Source organism: Drosophila gunungcola, unplaced genomic scaffold, assembly GCF_025200985.1.
Source record: "Drosophila gunungcola strain Sukarami unplaced genomic scaffold, Dgunungcola_SK_2 000001F, whole genome shotgun sequence".
NCBI lineage: Eukaryota > Metazoa > Arthropoda > Insecta > Diptera > Drosophilidae > Drosophila > Drosophila gunungcola.
In genome coordinates, this window is record NW_026453197.1 from 18,322,801 (window position 1) to 18,347,371 (window position 24,571).

The window sequence follows — 24,571 nt, forward strand, 5'->3', positions numbered from 1 at the left end:
TTTGTTCTATTAATAACAAATTTTTAGTTTATATTACTATTTACTGTTTTTATGTTTGCTCTGAATTAAAAAGTCGTTTATTAAAAAGTATTCCGTGAAACATTCTATCAAAAGTAGTACAAATAACCAATCATCTTTTATTGCATTAAACTGAGTACCCAACTGGGACATTATCATCATGTTTTTTGAAGTCTTTAAGAATAAAATCCATGTAAACCCGTACTAATTTCCACCAAGCATTGGCAACCATTTACGGCAGCTTCACCGACCATAACAGTCTCGAATTTCACAAATTATAATTGATATTTGCGCTGAGCTCTGGCAGCGAAAAGAATAACGAAAATATTGTTATAACAAAACGGCTCAGCAGACCTCAAGATGGCGCCATAAAAACGCCATTACTGTCTCCGCCGAGGAAAACCCCATTCCCATTCACAATCCTCTTCGTTTTCCCACCGCTGACCCAATTAATGTGCCCATAGCCGCAAGTGTTTTTCATTAGTTGGAATCCGCAATATTTAAATGAAACAATTACGGTCAGGACAGGCGGCACTTGTTGCTCTTCTCCCACCACTCAGCCCTTACATTCATTCACAGGCAATTTAACGTCCATTCGTTCGGTTGCAGGTTTTAATTTAAACAAACAGCGAAGGACAAAATCCAATCCGGTATATCAATCATACGCCGCGTAGGCTTACAGAAACGTCTTCAGCAGCGTGATATATGAGCCGGCTGTGCTGAGTATCTGAAATGGCAGAGAAGAGGGGGTAAAAAAAAAACATAAACATTTATTATCATAATCAACGCATCGCATCGCAGTACATACTGAACCAAAAGCCGGCAGTGAGGGCGTAAAAAACGGCACCGCAATTGTTTTTGCCCGCTGCGAACGCCGCAATATCATTAAAATCACTTTCCTAGTCCTCGCATCGCATTTGTACCACTCAATGTCGTACAGCACGTCCGCCACGGCAGCACTCTGCGAAAACGTCGGAAAAGTCGGGAAAGTGGAATGGGTTATGATTCTGAATCTGGAACTGAATCTGGGTGGGTTTGGCTTCCCCCACACACACCCTCCACACACACTTTGTTGTGTAATTAAAATTTTATCACAAGTGCAATTTGTGAATGGCACATCATTTTTTATGTGGCCGCCTGGCTGCTTAATGTTCAGCGTCAAATTGAAATTACAGGAATTGCAAAACAAAATAACACGCGGAAAATTCTAATAACAGGAAACTAAAAAAAATCGAGAGTTAGAAGAAGAAAAACCGAATGAGGCGATACTCTACTGATCAATTTTGCATACATAAAATAACAAAATCTAAACCTACAAATATTGCTCGTTTTTGTGCGGGATTAATAATAAATATATATAAAAGAATAAGGAAAGTATAATAAAGAAAGAAACTATAAATCAGTTTTGCAAATGAAAGAGGTTTTCATAATCAAGTAATGCATTAGATGATCAAAAATAAAAACTCAAGTTTCATTGATCGAATCACTTATTAATTTTGAGCTAGCATTCGACTAATTTTTCAAATTTTGTTAAAAAACCAAAACTTGTTCTTCAAAAGGTCTTTAAACAACTAAAAGACATTGATAAAAACTATTTTTGCCGTCTTTAAGATACTTGACTCTTCCGGTTTTTAAGTTGCTATTAAAATCTGTGACAACTCCTCCGCAAGGGTATTTTAAGCCGAATGAATGATGGAAGTGAAATGAAAATGGTCTGAGCCAGTGCGGAGAAATGGTAAATGGGAAATGGAAAAAGTGGTCAGAAGTCGTACTCACACTTTCGCTAACGTGATTGCCGCCGAAGCAGTAGAGGAATAGCTGCGTTAGGGCCGCGATGCTATAGCAGATGTAGGTTAAGCCGCTCAGCGACGACGTGTTCTACGGAGACAGAAGATATAACATAGTTATAGAGAGCCTTCATAAAAATAAAGGACACCAGTATAAGAGATGTCATTAATTGGAGAGAAATTGCGTGTGTTGAAAAACTGTGCAAGGGATTATTTAATATACCATATACTATATACTATATATATAGTAAAGAGTGAGAGAGTTTTAAGTAGTTGCGAAATGGAAAAAATCTAAGGAATGTACTTTGGCAAATGGACTTGGGCTACTTGCGGCTGCGGTCTGATTGCTTTTCCTTTTTTTGCCACTGCCATTTTCCACTCGCCTGACATTTCCATTGTGGCATTGGAAAAGAATTATGCGACTTATGCATGTCGTCGAGTGTATAAAACTGTGAGAATTCTCGATTTTGCAAGTGCCCAATTGGATTTGCCAACAATAAATTGCATTTGTTTTTGCTCTTTTGGCATTTCCTCTTGTTTTTTGCATTGCCTTTTCCTTTTCTCTGGTCAATTGTCGGTCGAGAAAGATATTTAGTTCAAGGATAAGCACTAGGAAAATAACTCATTTACTTTTACAGATACATACTTAAAGTGGCTTAGTAAATTTATATTCCATCATTAAATTAAAGATAAAATTGTTCAGTGTTCTTGAACTTACTATGATTTTATATTGATATATTTTCATAGTTTTTTTACCCCATGTTGTATCTTATTAAACCATAAAATCCTTGTCATAAACAGCGTTTATTTCCGTTCTGAAATCGATCATAAACTTTATTCTATTATAAAAACTTTAGAAAAGAATGGTAAACTTTTTTAAGCACGTTTCACATGTCCTTGTGCCACATAGGTTAGCCCACAATTTCCCACCCAAAAAATGCAGTTAAAAAGTGATAATAGATCGCTGGCCGCAGGACCCCCGAGCGATATACAAGTTTCGAATGGATTACTCAATCGAATCGGCCCAAAGTCCGCATAAGCAGCGGCAAAATGCGAAGAAAGTGCTGTCGGCGTTTATCCCATTGGGGCCAAAAGCCAGCAGCCTTTTCCCCAAAAATTCTCGCCGCTCTGCAGTTGCAGCAAACAGCTTATGGGGCTCCGGTCTCCTGCGTCCGATGTGCGATGTCCAGTGTCCTCGACACCGGAAAACGTGCGAAACTCGCATTAAAAACTTTTTTCGGGAGCAGTAACAATTCATGCGCTTATAAATTGCCACCGGAGCAGAGTCGAGCCGAGCCACAGCCGCAGCCACAAAGCAAACAAACAAATCGGGAAAAGCGAATCGGAACGAAGCGGCTGTGCAAGAACGGCAAACAGGGAAAACAGGAAAAACTTTTAAAACTGCCGCCGAATGCAGGCGAGAATAAAGTTCAGAGGCGATCGCAGGAAAAATGTTTGAGGGGAACTGTTTGGTAGACATAGTTTCGTAATTAATTAAATAATTAAACATTATTGTTAAGCTCTTGTTATTCTTAATTTCTAAAATGTTTTATATGTAATTGATTTTCAAAACAAAATTATAACTTTTTGAAACTCTTTGGGTTAGCTTTTTTTTTAAAACAGCACCTAACCCCTTAAAAACTGTCCCAAAAACGCCACTGGCAAAGGGCTTACCAACATGATGTCCAGGATGGTCGAGCAAAGGACGAAGGCGGCGGACAGGAAATGCATTAAAACGATAACGGTGAACTGGCGTGTTAGGTCCGTGCAGAAATCGATAATCGCATTGTGCCGCTCGACGACTTTGGCCAGTCTGTTCCTTACTTCCGCATTCATGGCCTCCGTGAAAACATCCACTGAATCTGAGGGGGGGATCGGAGTATAAAGCCAAGAAAACTCATTGCAAGGGAGGAAGAGATGCGAGCATTGTCATCTTGCAGCAGACGAAGACTCACCGCCATGCAAATCGGCAAATATCCTGCGTATGTCCTGCTGCACCAGCCGGAAAACGCCGCCGATGTAGAGGCAGGAGCAGAGAAAGAAGCCGTCCACGAAGCTGAAGGCGAACACGGTGCAGGCGCCGGAAGCGGTCAGCAGCACGTACGTCACAGGAAACACTCCCGACTGGACGGCGAATCCTGGCAGTCTGTCAGTGGGTCGAAGAGGAACCCGGATTAATACTCGATGCGCAGATGTTAAGTGCATCTGGAGGCCGCAAGTGCACTCATTACTCATGCACTGGCAACTCCTCCTCATTAGCCAAATTGGTTAAGGAATTCTCGTCTTAAACAAGAAGCCATAAATTGACTTTATGAAGGCGGTAAACTTGCATATTAAAGTTTATTGCATAAAGTAGTTTTTGGGGTGAAATAATAAATGAGTCATAACATAAATATTATTTTAATTATTTAACAAAATTAGTGCCTTGTCAAAAAGGTCTTAAAAATTTTACCGACTCTACGTAAATTTTTTTTTTAATTCATGATATCAGCTTTTACGAAATATTTTGAATATGAGAAAAATTGTATATACATTATCACTGCACTTCTAATTTGTAAAAAAAATCGTATATGCAAGTATAATACAAATTATTATAACGATGTGCTTAAGAAATTTATGTATTAGAACCAACCATAATCACCTTCGGTATAGAAATAAGACTTAAGAGTATTTAGAATTGAGTTAATATTTTTGTCTGTATTTTTTCATTTTTATGGCATGGGGTGCAATTGTAATAATTAGATAATTACTCACATAATGTTAAAGGGCAGTTCGATTTGGCCCGGCAGCTCGACCATCCAGCGATAGAAGCCCATTATCAGTGGTTGCAGGTTGAAGGCGGTGTTGGTCATGGTGCCGGAACTGAGCAGCAACAGGCTAAATCGGTTGGCCGTGGTGGCCAGTTCGACCAGCATCCGTTGGCCCTCCGCCCGCCGCGATTGCCACAACATGGCTCGCAGGCGCTGGACCAGCGCCGCCCACTGGCGATGCGAGCGGAAGAAGACCCACAGCTTCAGAACACAGACCGCCTTGGTGGTGCCGGGGCAGAATGCCTCCAGAGCCACCACCAGGTTGTCCAGATGGACGCATCCATAGCTCAGCTCGCCCACCGCCCCCACCAGCACTACGACTAGGGCGAATAGGAAGCGCAAGTGGGCGTGCCAAGGACGAACGCCCACGCCCACGCCTTTGATCCATTGCGGCCAAATACCCACAATGCGGCCAGAGATGCGAGGAATGCGGTAAAAGTGGCCAGCAATCGCAGGCTCCTCCGCATTCTCCTCCGCATTCTCCTCCTGCACGCTGTCAGTCATTCTGGCGATGAATTCAAGTGGATACTATCGATGGGTCCTGCCGCAGTGGTTAAGTGGTCAGCTACTCCCGGCGAGTGCCAGCAGCAATGTTGTGCTCCGCTTTTATAGCCACTGAGGTAAACTAATTGCAGGTGGCCGGCCAAAAGCTGTGCACCGCTATAAAACCCTTACAATGTTAAGGAAATCTCACCCAGAGTTTAAGGAAACTAAAACTCGTGAAGGCCTGTATGTAACATTTGCTTTGAAACACAAAATGTATTAATTACAATTACTATGATGTTACAAATTTTAAGATCTCTTCCCTCAGTGTACCGTTGCCAAGTTTTATTTTTGACTTTGGCGAAAGTTTTAATTGTTTTTATGCTTACGTTTGCGCTTCCATTTCCAGTTCAACATTTCAGCCCGTTCCGCCCATCAGTCAAGGTCCCTCCAACTCACCTGATTTCTGTTCTCGGCTATGGCCATACCGCTTTAATTACACAGGACTCAATTACAAGTGGAATATTCCATTCAGTGCAAACAAGCAACCAATGTTTGACATTCAATATTTTGTGTGTTGCACAACAAGTGACACAAAGGCCACAAATACAAATTTAATTAAATGTTATGCGGCAAAACTTTCAATTTCATCGGCCGCCCTTGTTGTCGTGTTTTCTTTTTAATTGGGATTACCTATCCACTTTCATCGGACTAAAAGTTGTTAATTGAGGGTTCTTGGCCAGAATGAAAAGCAGGGCGGGTAAAAGAATTTTGCTTAAAAATGTTTATCAGTTTCGAAAATCAATTTACATCGAAGGGAAAAATGGAATTTTCTTTTCAATACCAACATTTTTGTGAAGCAATCTATTGGTTTTATTTGAATTTAGAAGGCAATCATTTTTGCGTAGGCTCAATAATCCGGCTAAGAGAGTTTCCATTTGCATGCCGAAGTGACTGCCATACAGTCAGTGCCAATAGTTAACAGACCGGGCCCAGCCAAACCAATTAAGAGCCACATAGCCAGGCCCCACACACAGCTGGCCAGCTGGCCAACTGGCCATTTGATAGATGGACAATAATTGCATTTTATTTGGGGGCCACAACGAATAATATTTGACTGGCGCAGTGGCCAGTGCACTGGCAGGCATTGCAGTTGAGCTATTTCATTGAGGTTGTCCCATTAACTTGCAGCTCTCGTTACGGATTTGTCTTGCATAATGTTTGGAGTCCCCAATCCCGTAGCCCATTCCCTCCATTAGTTGCCGGGCAAACATGTAGCCAGCGTGCCTAAGCCAAATCCGTAGCTAATCCTGTTACAGCAACTGTATCAACGCCTATCATCGATGGCCAGTGAGTGGGGTTTGGGGCCACGCCACACACACACACACTCTGTGCCCCATTTTGGTGCAGTTTATTTTGCCAGTCTGTGTGACATATATCAACATGGGGAGTCTGCTGCCTCTATATAGCTATATGGCTCCACCTGCATCAGCATATTCAATAAGCGGTACGGCCCACACGGCGTATGCGCAACTCGATGCCGCATAAGCGCACGTCAAGTGTTTACCTGTGGCCACCTCCGCGTTCCTCCGTTCCGTTCATCCGTTCATCCGACCCCATGTCCATCAGTACTTCCTCGGAGTCCCCTTCAAATCCTCCGGCCGGACGATTTGCGTTCAAGTGACCATAAAGCATTGCCTTCATGTTCAGGTCATATCTGCTACAGTGCACTAAGAAAAAAAAAAAGATTTTAAATTAGTACCAATTACAGAATAAAATAGTATTTACAGTTTTTCAATCATTTTAAAGAGTCCAAAAAATTATTTAGAAGAACATTTTAAAGTTAGCAACAACAAAAAAACTAATAACCTATAATATTTGAACTGCGACTTAAGTTACAAATCGTAAATTATTAAACCATATAAAAACTTATTTTGAAAAACAATATTCGGTTAATTACGATTAACTATTAACATTATTAACACTAATAAATAATGAATCTAGATTGTTGAAATGTATATAAATCCTTGGAGTGAATTTTTTTCAAGTGATCTGCCACTCTAACACCTTGACCCGCCCACTCAAGCTATTATGTAATATGCAAATTGAAAGATTAAGCGGTAGGCATAAAGATGGAGCTGCGAGAAGGAGGAGGCCAATAGAGGTGCTCCTTTGAAGGATATTCGCCTATAGCTCGCTCGGGGTAAGACTTAACAAATTGATTTGCGTACCTTGGGCCTCGATATCAAGGCCCCTATCGAAAAACCCTGTTAGTAGGGCTCATCACTCAGCGGAACTGACTGAAAGGGGTGGTGGCTTTAAGGGCGTTTTAGGGGGTCAGAAGGCCTCTTTTGGCCTGCCCCTTCAGTGTTTTGTGCCTGGTGTTGTCCAGTCCCTTGTTGGCTGTCACTCCGGCCAGCCGGTCCTTTTATTAGCCGAGCCGTATAGAAATGCGAGCTTCACTTATTGCCACGACGAGTACACCAATTTTCCATTAAAATTTCACCCAGCTTTCGTTTACGTGTGTGTGTGTGTGACAATTGTATTTGCGCATTTCCATTTCCGTTTCCGCTCTGCCATCTTTTCATGGCTGCGGCTGGCGTTTTCTTTTGCAAGCTGCTTTTGGCAGTCACCGCAAAACTGCAAAACGGCATACGGCCTTGGCCACCCACTGCCCACTGTCCACCCCCCTGAGTTACCATAAATTGTCAGCTGCACCCATTCATAACTTGGGCTGCTTCCTAAACCCCCCGCCCCACCCATTCGCCATGCATCATCGTCAGCGGCATCATCGCCGCCTTGAATTATGCGCCAATAAATTTGTTTGTTGAATATGCCACCTAAATCGGATTTCCCCCTCATTCACAATTTAATCACATTTATTTAATTTGAATTTTGGTGTGAATATAATTCCGAAACTGCATCTGCATTCGCTCAAATTCGCTTTGCCTTGTGCATTCGTTTGCGAATATTAAATTAGAAGACAGGATTCAACTGTCAGGCAACAGTGCGTATGATTAACATTAAATGCGTTCCCTGTCAAAGTGCACAATTTCGGTTGGAGAGCCAAATGGCAGGACTGGCCGATGCGTTTATGTCCCCGGCACATAATTTTGCCTATTTTGGCAATTAGCTGGAAAATTGATGCTTCAAATCAGAGTTCATTTGATAACGAGGGCGGTTTAAGCAAATAAAATCGATAAAATAAAACAACACAAGCCATTATAAACACATTTGCAAGCAATATAATTATTATATTTTTAAAATAAAAAAAATAACTATCAAAATAAATAGGATTATTTTAGAAAAGAGAATTTTAAATTTTAATTATCGATATATCATTTAACCACAAAACAACTAAATGACATGTGACAAAGTCAGATTTTATTTATTGGCGAGGGTGGAAACAAAAATGTAGTAAGGAAATTAAAAAGTACAAGATTTATGAGTTTCATACCCAATCATAATATCATAAAACCATATTTGTATAGAAACAAAATCCATTGGAGATATAAATACTTATTGGAAAGCAAGCCAAATAACAAATTCCATTTAAACTCACTATTAACCATATTTTTCTGTCTCAAATAACCATATCTCTATAAATCTATTTTCCATGCCAATCTGCTGTTTTAGCGACCCATAAACAAATGGCTGTAAACACAGCTGATTTTATGCGCTGTCCACATGATAAACTGTGCTGAAATTATGTTTATTAAACATTGAAAAATGCATTGCAAATCTTCTATGCATAAGTGACACTTTGCTTCCCGCCTCGAGATTTTTATGGGGTCACATAACTCATGAGGGCAATACATTTGTGGGGTGAAAACTACTAAAGCAACCCACGTGAAAGTTATAACTTGGCATTAAATGCGCAAAACCAAGCGTGGATATCGTGGATACACGGATACCTAACACACACTCACACTAACACACTCATACACATGTGTGGCAATAAAATGCAGTTGAATGCCGCCAAAGGGGGCGTGGCAGGCGGCAGACGGCAGGCGGGTCCTGTGAAGATGCTTCTCCTCCAGATGAAAACAGCCGCACAATGCGACGGGGCAAATGTGTTGCGCATTTCGGTGGCAAAGTTGCACAAATGTGTGAAAATTGTACAACTCAAACAAGCGAAAGGAAACAGGACCCCGGAGTCCTGAAGTACGCAGCCTGCAGCCTGCAGGATCCTGGTGGCGAAACTTGCAGGACGAGTGTAAAATGCAATTGAAAAATGCCACAGTTTTGCATAAATCAGCAGGAAAGCGCCGAAAATGGTGCACAAACAAGCAGCAGACAGCAGGCAGCAGGATCTCAACAACAATGGACAGGGGGGGGGCGAAAAAGGAGGAACAAGGGGAACAGGAGGAAAATCCAAGAGGAAAAGCAGGCAAACATGGCCGCAGGCAACCCGTAAACATGGCCAACATGTCGACGCTGGGAAATGTCGGCAAATGGGGGGCACACACCAGCAAACCCGCCACTGATATAATTTACTGATAATGCAATTGCAGTTCGAGTAAAGGCAAACGCAAACGCACGCGCCACCTGCTGCAGCATCGTCCTGGCTACCCACATCCTCCACCCCTCCCCTCCCCTACCCTCTCTCCCTTACCCCCCTCCAACCAATTTCATCCTTGTTGCATGCCCCACTAAGCAAGCAACTTCCTAGAGCCGAAAACCGCTGAAATGCGCAGCAAAAAATTGAGTAATAACAATTACGCTTCGCCACAACGAAGCTTTAATGCACTTTCCAGTCCAGCCAAATGGTCAATAAAACTAACTTAAGGAGGGGAAAAGGTTGCAAGTATAAATTAAATATTTTAAAATTATAAAATAAAATAAGATGTAATGCAGACTATTAAGAAATTAAAACAGATACTATTTATTGCGTTTGCTTAATATAGGAAAATATTCCTGAACTTAATTAAAGATGTAACAAAATAGTAATTAATTATTAGTATCATTTATTTCATTTTTCTTTCAAGTGAAGTAATTTATTAATAAATGTTTTACAGTTTGTAATCGGCACCACTTAGTTTAGAACTAAATGATTTCCTCTGCGACTGGGTTCATTGCAGCAATTACTTTAACGAATTAATCTTTCAAGCTTAGTAATTTTAAAAAAAAATTTCAGTAGGAATGTATTACAGTATGTAATAGGCACAAATTGGTTTAAACCTAAATGATTTCCTGAGCGGCTGGGCTCTCATTACAGCAATGCCCGCTGAAAGGACATGTTCTTCCTACAATCTACAACCTAAAACCGAGCGGAAGAGCAACTGTCAAATATAGCGAACGCTGCACAAACTGCATAAATATTGCAATCGCATGACTCGACATCGGCTGTACTGTTCTGGTATGGTCTGGTGGAACTTGGCGGACTTGGTCACGCTGCAGTTGACATTTTTTCCTTTTCGGTAGAAGTGGCAGCTAAACCGGGGGACACATAGAAAACAGTTCAGTCAGCGAGTCATCCAGTGGTTTCCACCGCTCCGCATACAAATTTTATTCGCTTCCGCAGAGCGTTTCCAAAATTAAAGCTGTCTTGCTACAACTTAAAGCTGGGGAATTCCACCGATTGGTCCAGTTTGAAATTAAACAAGAACGAAAGTCGTTACTTTCCATTAGTGTCAGGTCGAAAATGCAGAGGATGTCGAAGAAGGAAAAGTGCCTTTTGATTTTCGGCAATTCTTTCATCGCACAGCGAAATTGGCGCAAGCGTTTTTCTCTTATATTGTCGAGTGAATTTTCCTTTGTTTGTTTGACAATCGAACGAGTTCAAAAGTTTCCGTATGAGCACAGGAAAAGGTACAGTGGGTTATCGCTTATTACGACATTATTGTTGCCGATTTTTGTCAAACTTTTGTGGAGCTAATAAAAGTAAAATTTATTATACAACTTTTGAGGCTAAGCCACTTGAAAGTTAATAATTGAATTAAAAAAAATGTATTACCACTTAAAATATCTTTAAGAAAGAAAAAATTTGATAGAAAAACCTTAAAAAAATATAATTTTAACATTATTTTACTGCAATAAATATGTCAAAAACTTTTAAAAAACTGAAAATTTAATAGAATTTCTTCATCGACAATTGAGCGAAAGCAATTTGTAGCACGATGTAAAAAGTTGAGCACTTCTTTCCGTACGATGACGATGACTACCTGGAATTAAATCCAATTTGCTTAAGTAGGACATAGAGGCATTATAAATATAAATACCTTGAAATGAGACCTCCCTTTTTCCAGGAGCTCCCACTGTCTGAACGTCATGACACTATCCGTTTACTTGGAAGTTGTCTGCTCGGCTAATTAACTCAATGGCAGCTTTTCCGGGCTCCGCAATTCTTCATTAGCTCGAAGTCAAAGTTTACGATATGCGATTATTTCACTCCAGCGATGCTGTGATGTAGTGATGTTGTGATGTTGTGGAGCTGCTGTTGTCAGTCGGATGCTGTTCTGCTGTTCTTTTGTGAGTGAGTGAGTGAGTGGCTGCCGAGGTGATTGTTTGTTTTATGAACGAAATATTGTAGAAGAAAGTCAACCACCCACCCATCTACCCACCCTTCCACCACAGAACGTAATTGTTTTGGCCTGGGGTTTTTCGGGCAAGTTTTAAAGGTGCTCCTCGGTATTTTTGGCTACGAAGTTGGAAAGCAAGTTATGACACACGATGCTTTGCAGATAACTATTTCCAGACTTGGCCTGAACTAACTACTGTACGGCATAATCTTGGCATTTGGACCACATTTTCTTTAGCATCCTTACGCATTTCTGCACTCTAGGTGTAGATGTGTATGGGGCAAAACCTCACTTCGACTTCGTTCCATGTTGTTATTGTTTAATTTGCGCAAAATTCTGAATGTTGTGTGGTTTTTGGCTGGGGGAATTTGCATTCGAAATTTTGGCATTGTTTGTTCTAGAACTTCGCATTTCCATTACACTAATTCATGTATTTTATTACACTCGGCAGTCGGCAGCCCGGGATTTGCCGAGCAGGCTTTAAACATTTTGTTGCAGGGGAAATAATTTATGCAGTTCACTGTTGTTTAATTGCACAGCTCCGTTTGTGGGTGCGGTGCGGTTATAGTTTCCAAGTTTATGCCGGGGACTGACGCTTGCATCTCTTCCAGTTGAGTAATAAGATTATTAGTTCCACTCTGGGGCACAAACACAAACGCATTATAAATCTAACCCCAGTATATGCATTAAGTTGGCCAACCACTCCCCTCGTTACGGGACGTCCTTGCTGCAGGACCTCTAAATTAATGCCAATCCACAAGACTTCCACAACTAAGCAACATCAAAATACAACGCCATGGTTTAGCAGCTACTCTATTGCTTACATTATTTAAATAATATACAATACTTTTTTATATTTCTTCTACCACAAAACATAAAAAAATGCGTATTCATACAATATATTTTATAAAAAGTTAATTAAATTGAATATTACAGAAATCGGCAAGTTTCTATACCATAAATTCAAGAAAAGGAAACTTTATTAACATGAATTACACTTGATTAATTTGTACATATGTGTATACACATGTTTTTGAATAGTTTTCTTTATCTAGTATCTTCCAATACATGATAATAAAATATGTGGCCATCAAATATATTTTATGTACAGTTTTTTCTTTAATTGTATTTTACAGAAACTAAAAATATTTTTGAACATTTCAACTTACGCTCATTATTGCCATAAACATATATAGTTACAGCTTATAATTACATTTGCCCAGAAATAATATATACAAAAGGCTTCTTAAAAAAATCTTCTTATACATCCTCGAAAAATGTTGATATTTATGTAATTGTAAGTTAAGCAGCTTAACTATGCAGCTATTTCCTTTGAGTAAGTGTAGCCAAGCTGCCGATGACTCATTCAAATGCCAATTAAACGAACTTAAATCCAGGCCAGGACATTGCCGACGCTTCCAGTTGATAAATTCAATTAAATAAATCTGTGAAATTCGGGAAGGAAATACTAAGCCGGCAGCTTAAACGCAGGGCTCTGTGAGCAACTTACGTAACAAGTAAATATTTGCTTAAATTAACTCGAACCTTATGAGATTTAATGAGAGATGTGGCTTATAGTTCGCCCAAGGTGGCTATATGTTTAACTGCAGAAGATTTAAGAAATTCTCTTCATACAGGCGCTGCAACTGCTCCTTACGCTCGTTAATCTCATCTAATGTGAAATTCAGATTTAAATGTAATCTATTTAAATGCATTCTTTTCTTTGAAACCATTGGAGAGTCTTCCAAATGTTGTATTTGCTTGTTAAAAGCATCGATGCCTTCCTTATTTCCTGTATTACAGCGTTTTAATTTGAGCTTGGCGAGGCTTACAAGCTCTGAAAACTCCTGCAGACGAAGACGATGCAGCTGTAGTTCATGCAAACGTTCCTCCTGAGCATCCAGCAGCATTGCGTAGTCATGTTTAATAACTCCATCCTTTAATTTATTCACATCATTGGTGCAGGCGGGTTTAAACGATTTCAGGTCTACTCGACAGTTGCTTAACTTATCTTTTTGGCATTGTAGATTCTGCACATTTTGTTGCAACCTCATTATATCTTTGGATGTACAATTAACTTCAAAAGGTTGTTCTATCTTTATTTCTGTAGCCTCTTTTTTTGAACTAACATCTCTGGAATTCTGCTCTTCTGACACACAAATATCCTGCTCTTTTCGGGTTTCAACGACATTCAACAAGAAATGTAGCATTTCCAGCACATGACCCATGGCTTGTTGGCCGATTGGCATTCGTAGCCAGCTTTCGTTCACCTTTTTCGAATACTGAAGCTGCTGCAGTCCCTCCATCATCTGCTGAACATAGCAATCCCTGCTAGGATGCGAAAATTTTACGCCACACGAGGGTAGAAAGCGTACTAGCTGCTTTACAAAATCCGATATGAGCTGACTTAGCTGGTAGTCCGGCTGTTTGTGCCACTCCTTTGAAAACCTCTCCAGCTTCGGCCGCAGCGAATCCTTGTCCAACTCAGTGTGGAAATCCAGCTTGCGCTTTGAGTTGGTCAGCTTGGTTGCTTTGCTGGATGTGGTGGCCAGGCTCTTGGGATCCTTGGGGTACGAGAACCCAGTCGAGGGCACCAGCAGACGGCTCGAAGTGAAGCTGCTTGTTGGTGGCCGTGTTTTTGGCCGGTCAATCGACACCGACACCGCACGATTGGTTATGACTGCCTGACGCTCTTGCTCGCGGATCACTTTTGGCCGTATTGGCTGAGGTTCCGAGGAGGGTATAAAGTGGGAGCTGGTAAAGTAAAGGAATTAGCTACATATATTCAATAATTGTATACTTTATCGACGGGGAAAAGCATTTGAAATATCTATGTACTTATTTTCTTACATTTATATGTAAATTAAAGTAATGTTGCTTTTAAATAAATAAACAATAATACAAATAATTAAGAAAATGCTTTTTAAAAGCCAAACCTGTTCTTACAAATTAGAAAGTTAAAGTGAGTATCTATTATCCAACATTTATTTGTGAATATTTTAAATTGTTAATAAAAAGAATACAAATATTTAAAAAATGCTTTATAAAAGCCCAATCTGTTCTTAAAAATCATAAATTATATAAGTTTAAATTTGCTAAAATATGAACCTTTAAATTGCTTATATTGCTTCTTAATAAAAGTGAATAAACTGGAATACGAATATTTAAAAAGTGCTTTACATCCAAAATTAACTTACAAATTTAAAGGGCTTTAAAATAATTAAATTGTGTGGTAAAAATAATTGAAAACTGTTGCTTAGAACGGAAAAAATACTTAAACCTAGCCTTCAAATACATATTTCTCTCTAAAAATATTCTTTACACACCGCTTTTCCGGAGTTTTTGAACAAATTTGATTTTTCTGATTGCTCTGGGAAGTTATCTTGGTGGCAGAAGTTCCTCGATAATAGCAATTAAGATCCTGCAGCAGTTCTTTGGATCTTAAAGGTCTCGGTTCCGAAGCGGGTATGGTTATTTTGGAGGATCTATTTAATAAGAATAAAGTTTATAATTAGCTTAGATAGTTGAAATAATATTTCAGCTTACCTAGTTTCGGTAGTTTTGAGTCCTTCCCAGGTTCGTTGCCTATTTTGAGTCGTTAAAAATGCATTTTTAGGTGGTATTTTGGAGGCAGAGGCAGATCGCCCAATAGATCTCTCCAGACGCAGCAGCAACTCCTTTGGTCTTTCCAAATCCGCTTCGGTAATTATAATAGACGGTACGCTGTGGTATTATATTAAAGGTTACTGATTTGTTCTCATAACATCATTTACGTACCGAGCGTCTGGATTTTCGATTCTTTTAGGCTTTTGGGGAGTTAAAAATTCCATTTTGGGGACAGTTTTACTACCCCTTTGCCTTTCTATCAATTCTTTGGAACGCAAAGGAGTAAGAAATGCAGCAGTTCTAGGCGAAAATATAAAAATTAGTGTGCTAGGATACGCTTGCATGTTCTTCAGCTCACCGCACATCGGGCGAAGTAGCCATATTGTTTATCTCCCAGTTTTATAGTGCAAACTTTGTTAATTTCCAATCGTTTGTTTACAATTTTAAAATTACTAGCGCACAACAACAACAAGCCAATGACAGCAAACGCGTAGAAATGTGAATGGCAAAACACAGTCTGGCAGCACCGAGTCGCCGTCAAGATAACAGCACTAAAAGATCAATTAAAAAAGGGGGCAACGCTGAAGCGATCGTTTCTTTCGAATATGGAATTTAAATAAAAACGTTACTTAGCTTTTATATATTAAAAATTGTATGAAAATCTTTAAGAATCAAAAAAGTCCTTTCCTTTTAAAGAAAAATATCAAGTGCAGGTAATTATTTTTTGAAACAAGTAAAATTGGACAATAATCATCCCACTAACACGCAGAAAATAAGTGGCACTCTCAGGCAATTATATACAGGATACCACCCTGAACCTTTATTAACTTTAAAAACTGCACCGGCAAGGCAACACGGGGCAGCAAGGACATAAATCATGGATGAAAGTGAAAATTGCTTGCACCTACCACGAGCACTGAATCCCAGGTGGGCTCCGAAAGGTGCCGCCTCCGCCGACCCATGACCCCGCCCATTTGTGGCGTAATTACGAAACAATACACGCGTGGCAACAGAAGCCAGCAGGCCGCCAACAAGGAATTGAGAGCCAGGAGTCAGGAAACAGGAGCCTGGAGCAGCCAAACACAGAAGCATAGCCTCCAATCCCCCAAAGCAGCGGGAAGGTGTTATGTCGTGGCCGCTAACTAAACACTGTCAAAATTAGTGACTAAAAAAACAGTTTTTATAAATCTAAAGTTAAAGAAATAATACAGCTTTGTTTTTTCATATTTAAAAGTTACTAGTTTTTGAGCCTTAAGTTGATTTAACTTAAATAAATATATAAAGTGATATTACTTTTGAACCTTTGTTGGATTATATAGATTCTTTAAATTTATTTCGTAATTGTAAAACTTTTATATTTCTCCACAGAATTAAAAGATTATCTTAACATCCATTTTTTTTTTCAAGCCTATTTAATTACCCAAATTCTTTTCAGTGTACCTTCGCCTGCACACTGTATTGTTTTCTTGTTTTGACTGCTGCGTTTTTGCAATTAAACCGCAATAAATAATGGAGCAGCTTGCTAAATTTGAGCGCACACCCAACAGGAAGCGCTGGAAAAATGTAGGTTAGACATCCGAGGATAACTATGATGGCGATGATGTTATCAGTGGCCCATTGTGGCTGGTTATTCAATAGCCATTGGCCAACCGAAACGAGACTCTTTTTTTTTTACATTTTTGATATACATTTTAATTGCGGGGCATTAAAATGCAAGCGCTGGCCCAAAATGCGCTTAAAATAATTAAATTTTATTGCCGCATCAACGAATTGGCAGCTGACTAAGCGAAAACTAACCGCAATGTGGACACAGCCAAAATTGCCCTCAAGTATTGTGCGCATGAATAATTACACGGCTGTGTATCACTAAATAATTTTGCATTTATTTTATATAATACAGTACACATTGCATTAAACTAAATAAAATCTATTTAATATATAATATATATTTAATATGTAATCGTACACAATCAACCCTATATACGTCGTCTTCCTCCTTATTCTCCGATTTGTCTTAGTCTGCACAGTTTATGTAGCACAATTAATATATATGTATCGCTGCCGTTGATCTCTTTTTTGCTACCCTTTAGTTTTGTTAACAACAATTATTGCTATTTGAATTTATTATTGGTTTAAGTGTATTCTCTTGTTTGTCTGTTAAAATCCTAACGTATTTTGTTTGCTTTTGCTTTGCGGTGTTTCAAGTTCTCACGATATCTCCTGTGTGTGTGGTGTGTTCGTTAGTGTGGATATACATATTTAAAATATAGTTTCTATTTAGATTTCTTGTGTAAACGTGATACGTGATAAACAATTGAACAGTTAAAAACAGTTTGCCAGTAAACCAAACTCAACAATTCGAATTTGAATTTGGTTGAGTAAACTATTTACAAGTGGGACGTATAAATATAAATATAAGTGTAAATATAAATTCACCAATAAAGTGGCTAAAAACATGCAAGCCGTGGCTCGTTGTACAATTGAACTAGAAGCAATCAGAGGAGTGCAATCTTATGGCAAAAACGTAACATTTGGTTGCGATTGCTGAGCAGCTTTTTGTGAGCTAAAACGGAGGGACGCTACAAAACTGTTTGTATACAACTATTCCTTGAACAAATCGGGATACCAAAAGTGCATTAAGTATTATTTAAAAATTTAACAAAGTTAAGCTGAACTTGAAGGTGGTTTAGTGTATTGCCGTTCAATCTACAAACAAAACATTAATTGAAAAAATATCTCAACAATTACATTTAAAGATAAGATAAAAAGTAATGAACAGGAAAGTCTTACTCAAAAAACATATGTATTAAATTTACAAAAGGGAATTGTAAAATATATAATCAAATTATAAATTACTTTAAATAGGCTCTCAATACATAAATTCATTCTTTTGCACTTTAGACACTTTCATTTGATATGGTAACTAAACTTAATCAAGGCCTAGTTGTAGCGAACATAGGAATAGTCAGACAAAAGTGTGTGTTTTGTGTTTACAGTATACAGTAGTAGTACATACGTATGTAATAATAATAACAGTAACTATTTAACGCAACGTGGTCGTCGAAGGGGGAAGGGGATTTGAGGAAATTGGGGCATAGGTAGGGGGATTGACAGGGGGGGAAGGACGGTAACGCAGGCGCTCAACTGGAATTAAACATTAATCAACAAACCGACCACAAATCGACTGCCACTCATTCCTGGCAGAAGCCCTCAGTCTCCTCGATGGCAAAGGTCAGCTTCTCCACCAGCTGATCGTAGCTCTTGTACGGCGGCAGGTCCAATCGATTGAAGCAGGTGTGCGAGCGCGGCAGCCACGTCTCCTTGCCCACCTTCTCGATGCAGAAGCGCTGTGGCCCATTGGAGCCCATCAGCTCGGCGAATCCGCCAACCGGCACACGACACGTGCCCGTCACAAACTGCAGTAGACGAGCGCGCTTCTCGTTATCCGTCTCGCGAACAAACTGCGGAAGTAATTACCCGGATTAATGGCGGCTCAAGGGCACAAAGTTTGTTTAGAAGGGCAACGAGGCCAACGCACCTGCCAGAACCAGACGACCTGCTTGGAGTTGCGGTTGTAGTGCCTGTAGATAGTGTTGCGCTGCCAGTCCTCCACGTCCACGTCCTGCATGCCGCACAGGATCAGCTCCAGCTCGCGCTCATCAAAGTACTTGAGCCACTCCAGCGGCACCACCTCGTTGAAGCCTTCCAGGAACGTCTTTGTCTGCTGCTCAATGCCGCTGTGGATAGGTTAAGTGGAAAATTAAATAAAGTATTCAGTTACTGCTAAGTAAAAACTAACCGCGTCATTCGCCACTCGGTCATTAGCGTGATGTACTCCTCCTTGTTCTCCTCGGTCACCCGCTCCTTTTCTCCATTCTCCTTCAACTCGTGATGGATAATCTGGCCGAGTACTTCAAAGTCCACGCTGAACCACAGCTCCAAGCCGCACTCATCGATGTTATTATCCTTTACCCAGATAAGCGAGTTGTAGAACTCCGGATCGATGGTCTCGATGTCCTTGATGGTCAGCTTCTTGTTCAGCATGCGCTTGTAGAAAGGCATTGTGAATCCACTGTAGATAAACCTTCCGTGATACAGGGCCATCGCGATGAAGCGACCGATGAACTTGAAGTACTGCAGGTGATCGGGATTCACATACGAGGCGGGATTTATCTGAAGGCTGTAGTTGTTCTTGTTGGCGTACTCAAACAGGCAGTACATCGGGTTAAGGACCTCGTGGGAGAGCAGGAAGAACCACTCGCGTGATACCCCACCGTAATCCAGTCCCTCCTCGCCACGGAATATGATGTAGAGACGCCGACGCAGTTCGTAGGCGGGCAGACGCATAATCTGGTGGTAGGAGTCCTCGAACAAGGTTTGTCGCGTCACAGTGATCTTAATGTGCGATGGCAGAGCGTTGCTCTGGCACAAGTACCGGAACTGCGAGAGCTTCCAGCGGAAACTGCGCTCGTAGGCGCGTGGCACTCCGTACACGCCCTTGGCCCCCTTTGGTGCGCCCGGTCGAGGATCCTCGAAGGTGGTGCGACGCGTATTGTGATCGACGAAGAAGCGCTCGCCGGCGGCCGTGTAGCGGATCTCCCAGCCAGGTGGCAGCGGACCCTCGTTGATCAGGCTCACCTCCTGACCCTGGGTGCGTGGATCTTCCCACTGCGTGGTGCGATTCTTATGGTTAACAAAGTACACTCGATTGTCCGACTGGACCTGTTTCAATATAAGCGAAATAACACATTAAATTAAATCAACGTTGTTAGGTAAACGGTTTTACCTTCTTTTCCCAGCCATCTGGCAGCGGTCCCAGTGCATCCTCGTCGTCCTGCGTCACTTGCGCGGTCACCGCTGTGGGCTGCTGTTGCTGCTGGGAGTACAGGTATCGCTGATTGCCCTGGGACACAACGTGGGCCCTCTGACCCTGCCAATGCTGGAAGTGCATCAAACGCTCACTGTTCGGCCTCTGCCAGGTGGTCTTCCTCGTGTTGTGATCCACATAGTACACTCGTCCGCGTCCATCTTTCCTGATCTCCCAGCCCGGAGGCAGTGGCGTCGGTTTCTCCCAGTAAGTGGATCGTGTGTTGTGATCCACATAGTATCTTCGGCCATACTGATCCAATCGGATTTCCCAGCCAGCCGGCAATGGCTCGTCGTCCGCCGGTTGCGGCTGCAATTGCGGATCTGTGCTTTGGCTCACAGGCAAGCCAACTCCCGGCTGTTCCATGGGTGGACCCGCAACTCCTGCTCCTCCTCCTGCCGCTGGCAGATAGACCGCAGCTGGTGGGGTGTTCTCTGGCAGCGCTCCGTAAACTTGGGTCAGAGGACGTGCAAGTGCGGGAGCTGGCGGCTGCTGGGGATACGGCGCTGTCTGCGGCACCGCCGCCCCACTGCCATTGACCATCCGCAAGGGCTGCGGTTGATTCTGGGACTGCTGCTGCTGCTGCTGCTCCCACACTGGCGGAGCTGGCGCAGATCTCCGGGATTCTGCACCTCCATTCGGCAGGGGCGAGCGACTTTCACCGCCATTGCTGTTGCCGCTACTCGAGCGAAGTCGCATTCGTGCTCGCACTCCACCGTAAATCATACAGCTGCGTCCGGAGGCCGCTTCACTAACCACAGACGGATTTACAGCCTGGACGGGTGGATTTCCATTCTGCTGGACTGCCGCCGGTTGAATTTGCAGCTTGCTCATGTCCAGTTTAGACCATTGAGAATGGCCACCAGCTCGCCGCTCTTCGTTTGGCGATTGTCCGACTTGCTGGTGACGAACAGGTCGATGGTCAGCTCGAGGAACTCACAGCGCCCATTGTAATGCTGCAGGATGTGCGCCAGGTTGATGATCCGCTCCCCCAGCATGGCATCTTTGCGGAAACTCGAGTGATCCAGCACCTTAAAGTGCAGTGTGGAGTTGGGTGTGATCTACGTGAAAAAGAAATGAGGTTGAGACGTGTGCCGTGCAGTTTATATTACTTGTATTACTCACCAGCACTGTGAACTCCTCGTTCCATTTGGGCAGATAGCTGTTCTTGACCAGGTCCGTCTTTCGCTTGCTTTTGCTGTCGATCAGGAGCTCCACATAGGGATTTGGCTTGAGGAAGCCATTGTTGCGCAGCGAAGCCTCCTCGACTGAAACGATTTGCGGCGTATAATTAATTGTACAGAATGTTTCTTTTGTTTGCTCCTTCTTTTGTTTACTCACTTGTCACACTTAATTGATGGTATCCTTGATTGGCACTCCCACTAGCACCCACCGCCGCCCCCGAACTGGAAGTGGGCGTGGGGCTGGCCGACCCGGCTCCATTCACTGTCTGTCCGGTCTCCATGCCGCCGGAAGCTGCACCCGCTGGCAGCCCATTTCCATCGGCCATTTAGGGGCTGAGTGCTGTTGCTGCTCCGCCTTCTCCTCCGCGTTCTATTCCTTCCTCTGAGTGACCTTCGCCGCCACGGGGAAGTTTCGTTCTGAAAGAGAAAGCAAGCATTATGGTGGTGGAAAGCATCGAATGGGATATTGCGTGTTCGGGAGCTGATAAGATAAGTCCGGAACACAGTCTACATACGTAAATGGTTTATCAATAACCAAAACTACCCAATACAGTCGAAAAAGGGGACCTGTTACTACCACCCTTGACTGAATAAAAGGAAGCCTTTATATTCCTTTAGTTAAAGAATGTATTTGTCAACTGTATTATTTATAAAGTATAATTCGCTCTTCCACAGCATTACTTTTAAAAATGATTTACCAAGCACTTTATGCAGTTTTCTTTAGGCGCATTTACCTCTTGACTGTTTAAACTTTAAGAGTTTAATCTTGAAAGCGAGATAATGCCAGTTCTATATCGTTATGACAGCGACTATAGATAAGATACAGGCTGTTAAGCTCTGTAGTAGTATATAGTGTAAACGACAGTATGGCAACAAAATTGTTAGCGAAGAGGCCTTCACTTTTTTCGTGTTATAAACTCTTCGAACAAAATATGAGCTACAAATTTCCAGGTTTTACTTTGCTATTATTGTAGCTTATGTGCAGTGCGGTTCAGACACGTAATGATTGCACTGTAAAAAAGTGCATTTTAGAGATAATTGAGGAAGTTAATTTCTTAAGGAAGCTGATAATGACTTTTACATATTACCGAGCCTTTTATTTTTATACTCAATAAAACAACATCCAAAGATATAAATAATGAGTAACTATGCGGGCTAAGATAAATATAACCAAAAAAGGTTTACAGAAGCTGATAAGGAAAAAAGCGTTGTAGGTTTAATATTTTAATAATATTATGTTATGAGTAATGTCTTCGTTCTAAGCATAACAAATGACAATATTATTAAGGGGAAATACAAAAACAAAATAAACTCCGCCATATAACTTTACTGATAACCGAATATTGAGCCATGCCAAGCACCTGATATTACAAACTTAGTTTTCTGGGAAGCACTGTATATGGGCTATTAATTTTCGCCATAATTCGAGTGTGTACAATTTCCCCGCTGATTGCTGGTCATCTATAATTTTGATAGCAAACACCCCGGACTCTAACAATAGATTGTATAATAATGTGGCTCATGTGAGTCATCCAAATACACGAAAAAGAAAACGGTAAATAAATTCAGTTTCAATTGTTGAATGGGCATTGCATATTGATTGTTTACACAGAAAAAAATAGGATTTTATATGAAATTGATATTTAAGTTCTGTATGTTATTTATATTATGTGAATAATGAGTCAGTGGTCATTAGTATATTTTGTTTGCTTTATAAACAACACATTAATATAAATTTTATTTAAATGACTGATATCTGTTCTGGTCCAATCACTATTGTTTTCCTCTGTGTATTGGTTGCGATTTCCCTTTTGCTTGGGGTTTCGCTGCATTCATTTTGCGAGAACACGTGAACAAGTGCAGCTTGTTTATTATTTGTTAACTCATCAAATTCTGTCGCCAGGTTGAAACAGACTTGGAATCGCTTTTAATGGACTTAAATTGACACATCACATCCGATCAATTAGCACGCACTTTCCGGCTTTTTTCTGCCGCTTATCATAGGGTTCAGTATTCAAGTGTTTATCAGCAAATTGTAAAGAACAAAGGGGAGCTATCTTGTGGGGCAGTGGAAAGCGAAAACACAGCGAAATAATCAGCAACAGCTGTCAATAAATCAAGAATGCAGTTGCAGGGAGGGGGAACTTGAACTTCCTTCAATTATCGACCGCTGGGCTTAGTCACCCACACAGCTTTAATAGTATATATATATATATATTGGTGGTCATGTAACGCACGCCAAAAAAAAAAGGTTGCCATCTCTCCCACTCCTTCGCTGAATGGGTGTGTGTGTGTGTTTGTTTGTAATTGAGGCAAAGGTCGCGGCTTCTGTCTCGTTTGCACTCGTTACCGCAGCTCTACCGCTTGCAAATTCCAATGCAAAAAGGTGTTCTCTATTGTTTATAGCATTTTCTGGGTATCGCTTCCTCTTTTCTACCTGCGCCTTACCTTTTGGTTCTTCTTCTTCCTGGGTGCTCCTACAACTTGCGCCTGTGTGTGCGTTTGTTGTCTCCTGTGCGCGGCTGCATGAGTGTGTGTGTGCTTCGGGGTTCTTAATTGAGTGTTCCTGGGCCAACAAACTGGTGGGTGAAATATTGCACGATTTTCCGCCGCCACCTCAGCTTAGGTCCACGTAATGGCGAGAAGTTTTGTATCGCTGCTAATTGTTTATTTGTTATTGCTGTGCATTTTTTACAAGCGAATTAGGTAGAGGTGGGGAACGAACGATAATCTCATCGATGTAATCGATGTTTTCAAAGTATCGGTTCTATCGATGTTTGGCAGAGAAAATCGATGTGTATCCCTCTCTAACGATATCGCTCTCTTTTTCTGTTAGTTCGACGTTTCGCTTACATTTTTCTGTTAGCTTGACGTTTCGCTAACATTTTTCTGTTAGTTCGACGATTCGCTTACTTTTTCTGTTAGCTCGACGTTTCGCTAACTTTTTCTGTTAGTTTTTCGTTTGCCTAACATTTCTCTGTTAGTTCGACGATGTCATCGATGTTTTCAAAGTATCGGCTCTATCGATGTTTGACTATTAATGTGTATCCGTCTCTTACGAAATTTTCTTGTCACTGTTAACCTAGCCTGGTTCCACACCCTCTGTTAAAATTCCTACCATCTACTGAAATGCAATTGTTATTTAACATTAAATGGTAAAAAACGGTCAAAATTTAAAAGCATATTCAAATTTAAAACACTGCTGAGTTCGAATGTAATAATTGACAAGAACGTTGCAAAATCGATTTTAGATTTCGAACTTTGAACAAAACTAAAGAAAAACTGAACTGGAGAA

At 41.1% G+C, this 24,571-nt stretch overlaps 3 protein-coding genes across 5 annotated transcripts; all 3 read right to left on the reverse strand.

The window, feature by feature from the left end:
- Window positions 1–632: 632 nt before the first annotated feature.
- LOC128263573 (odorant receptor 22c) lies at window positions 633–5,119 on the reverse strand. The gene is made up of 6 exons (XM_052998704.1): window positions 4,560–5,119; window positions 3,761–3,951; window positions 3,480–3,667; window positions 1,795–1,896; window positions 827–979; window positions 633–745 (listed from the first exon to the last, which is right to left on the reverse strand). Exons 1-6 carry the CDS (start codon window positions 5,117–5,119, stop codon window positions 695–697), a joined length of 1,245 nt encoding a protein of 414 aa, XP_052854664.1. The 3' UTR covers window positions 633–694.
- A 7,597-nt stretch (window positions 5,120–12,716) lies between these two features.
- LOC128262603 (kinetochore and Eb1-associated basic protein) lies at window positions 12,717–15,726 on the reverse strand. Of its 3 annotated transcripts, XR_008268355.1 has the most exons (6): window positions 15,584–15,726; window positions 15,397–15,525; window positions 15,166–15,342; window positions 14,946–15,104; window positions 13,130–14,373; window positions 12,717–13,064 (listed from the first exon to the last, which is right to left on the reverse strand). XR_008268355.1 is itself a non-coding variant. In XM_052996958.1 (5 exons), exons 1-5 carry the CDS (start codon window positions 15,604–15,606, stop codon window positions 13,212–13,214), a joined length of 1,650 nt encoding a protein of 549 aa, XP_052852918.1. In that variant the 5' UTR covers window positions 15,607–15,726; the 3' UTR covers window positions 12,717–13,211. The 3 variants fall into 3 exon arrangements, 2 of the variants coding, with proteins under 2 accessions (XP_052852918.1, XP_052852919.1); XM_052996958.1 differs by having other exon boundaries at window positions 12,717–14,373; XM_052996959.1 differs by having other exon boundaries at window positions 12,717–14,373; window positions 15,589–15,719.
- Window positions 15,727–17,086: 1,360 nt separating this feature from the next.
- On the reverse strand, window positions 17,087–24,014 carry LOC128262593 (E3 ubiquitin-protein ligase Su(dx)). The gene is given in 8 exon segments (XM_052996940.1): window positions 17,087–18,686; window positions 18,764–18,962; window positions 19,025–19,947; window positions 20,012–20,937; window positions 20,940–21,153; window positions 21,218–21,360; window positions 21,434–21,693; window positions 23,725–24,014. Coding segments are annotated over 7 exon segments (2,844 nt in total). The 5' UTR covers window positions 21,603–21,693; window positions 23,725–24,014; the 3' UTR covers window positions 17,087–18,416.
- Between the last annotated feature and the right edge of the window lie 557 nt (window positions 24,015–24,571).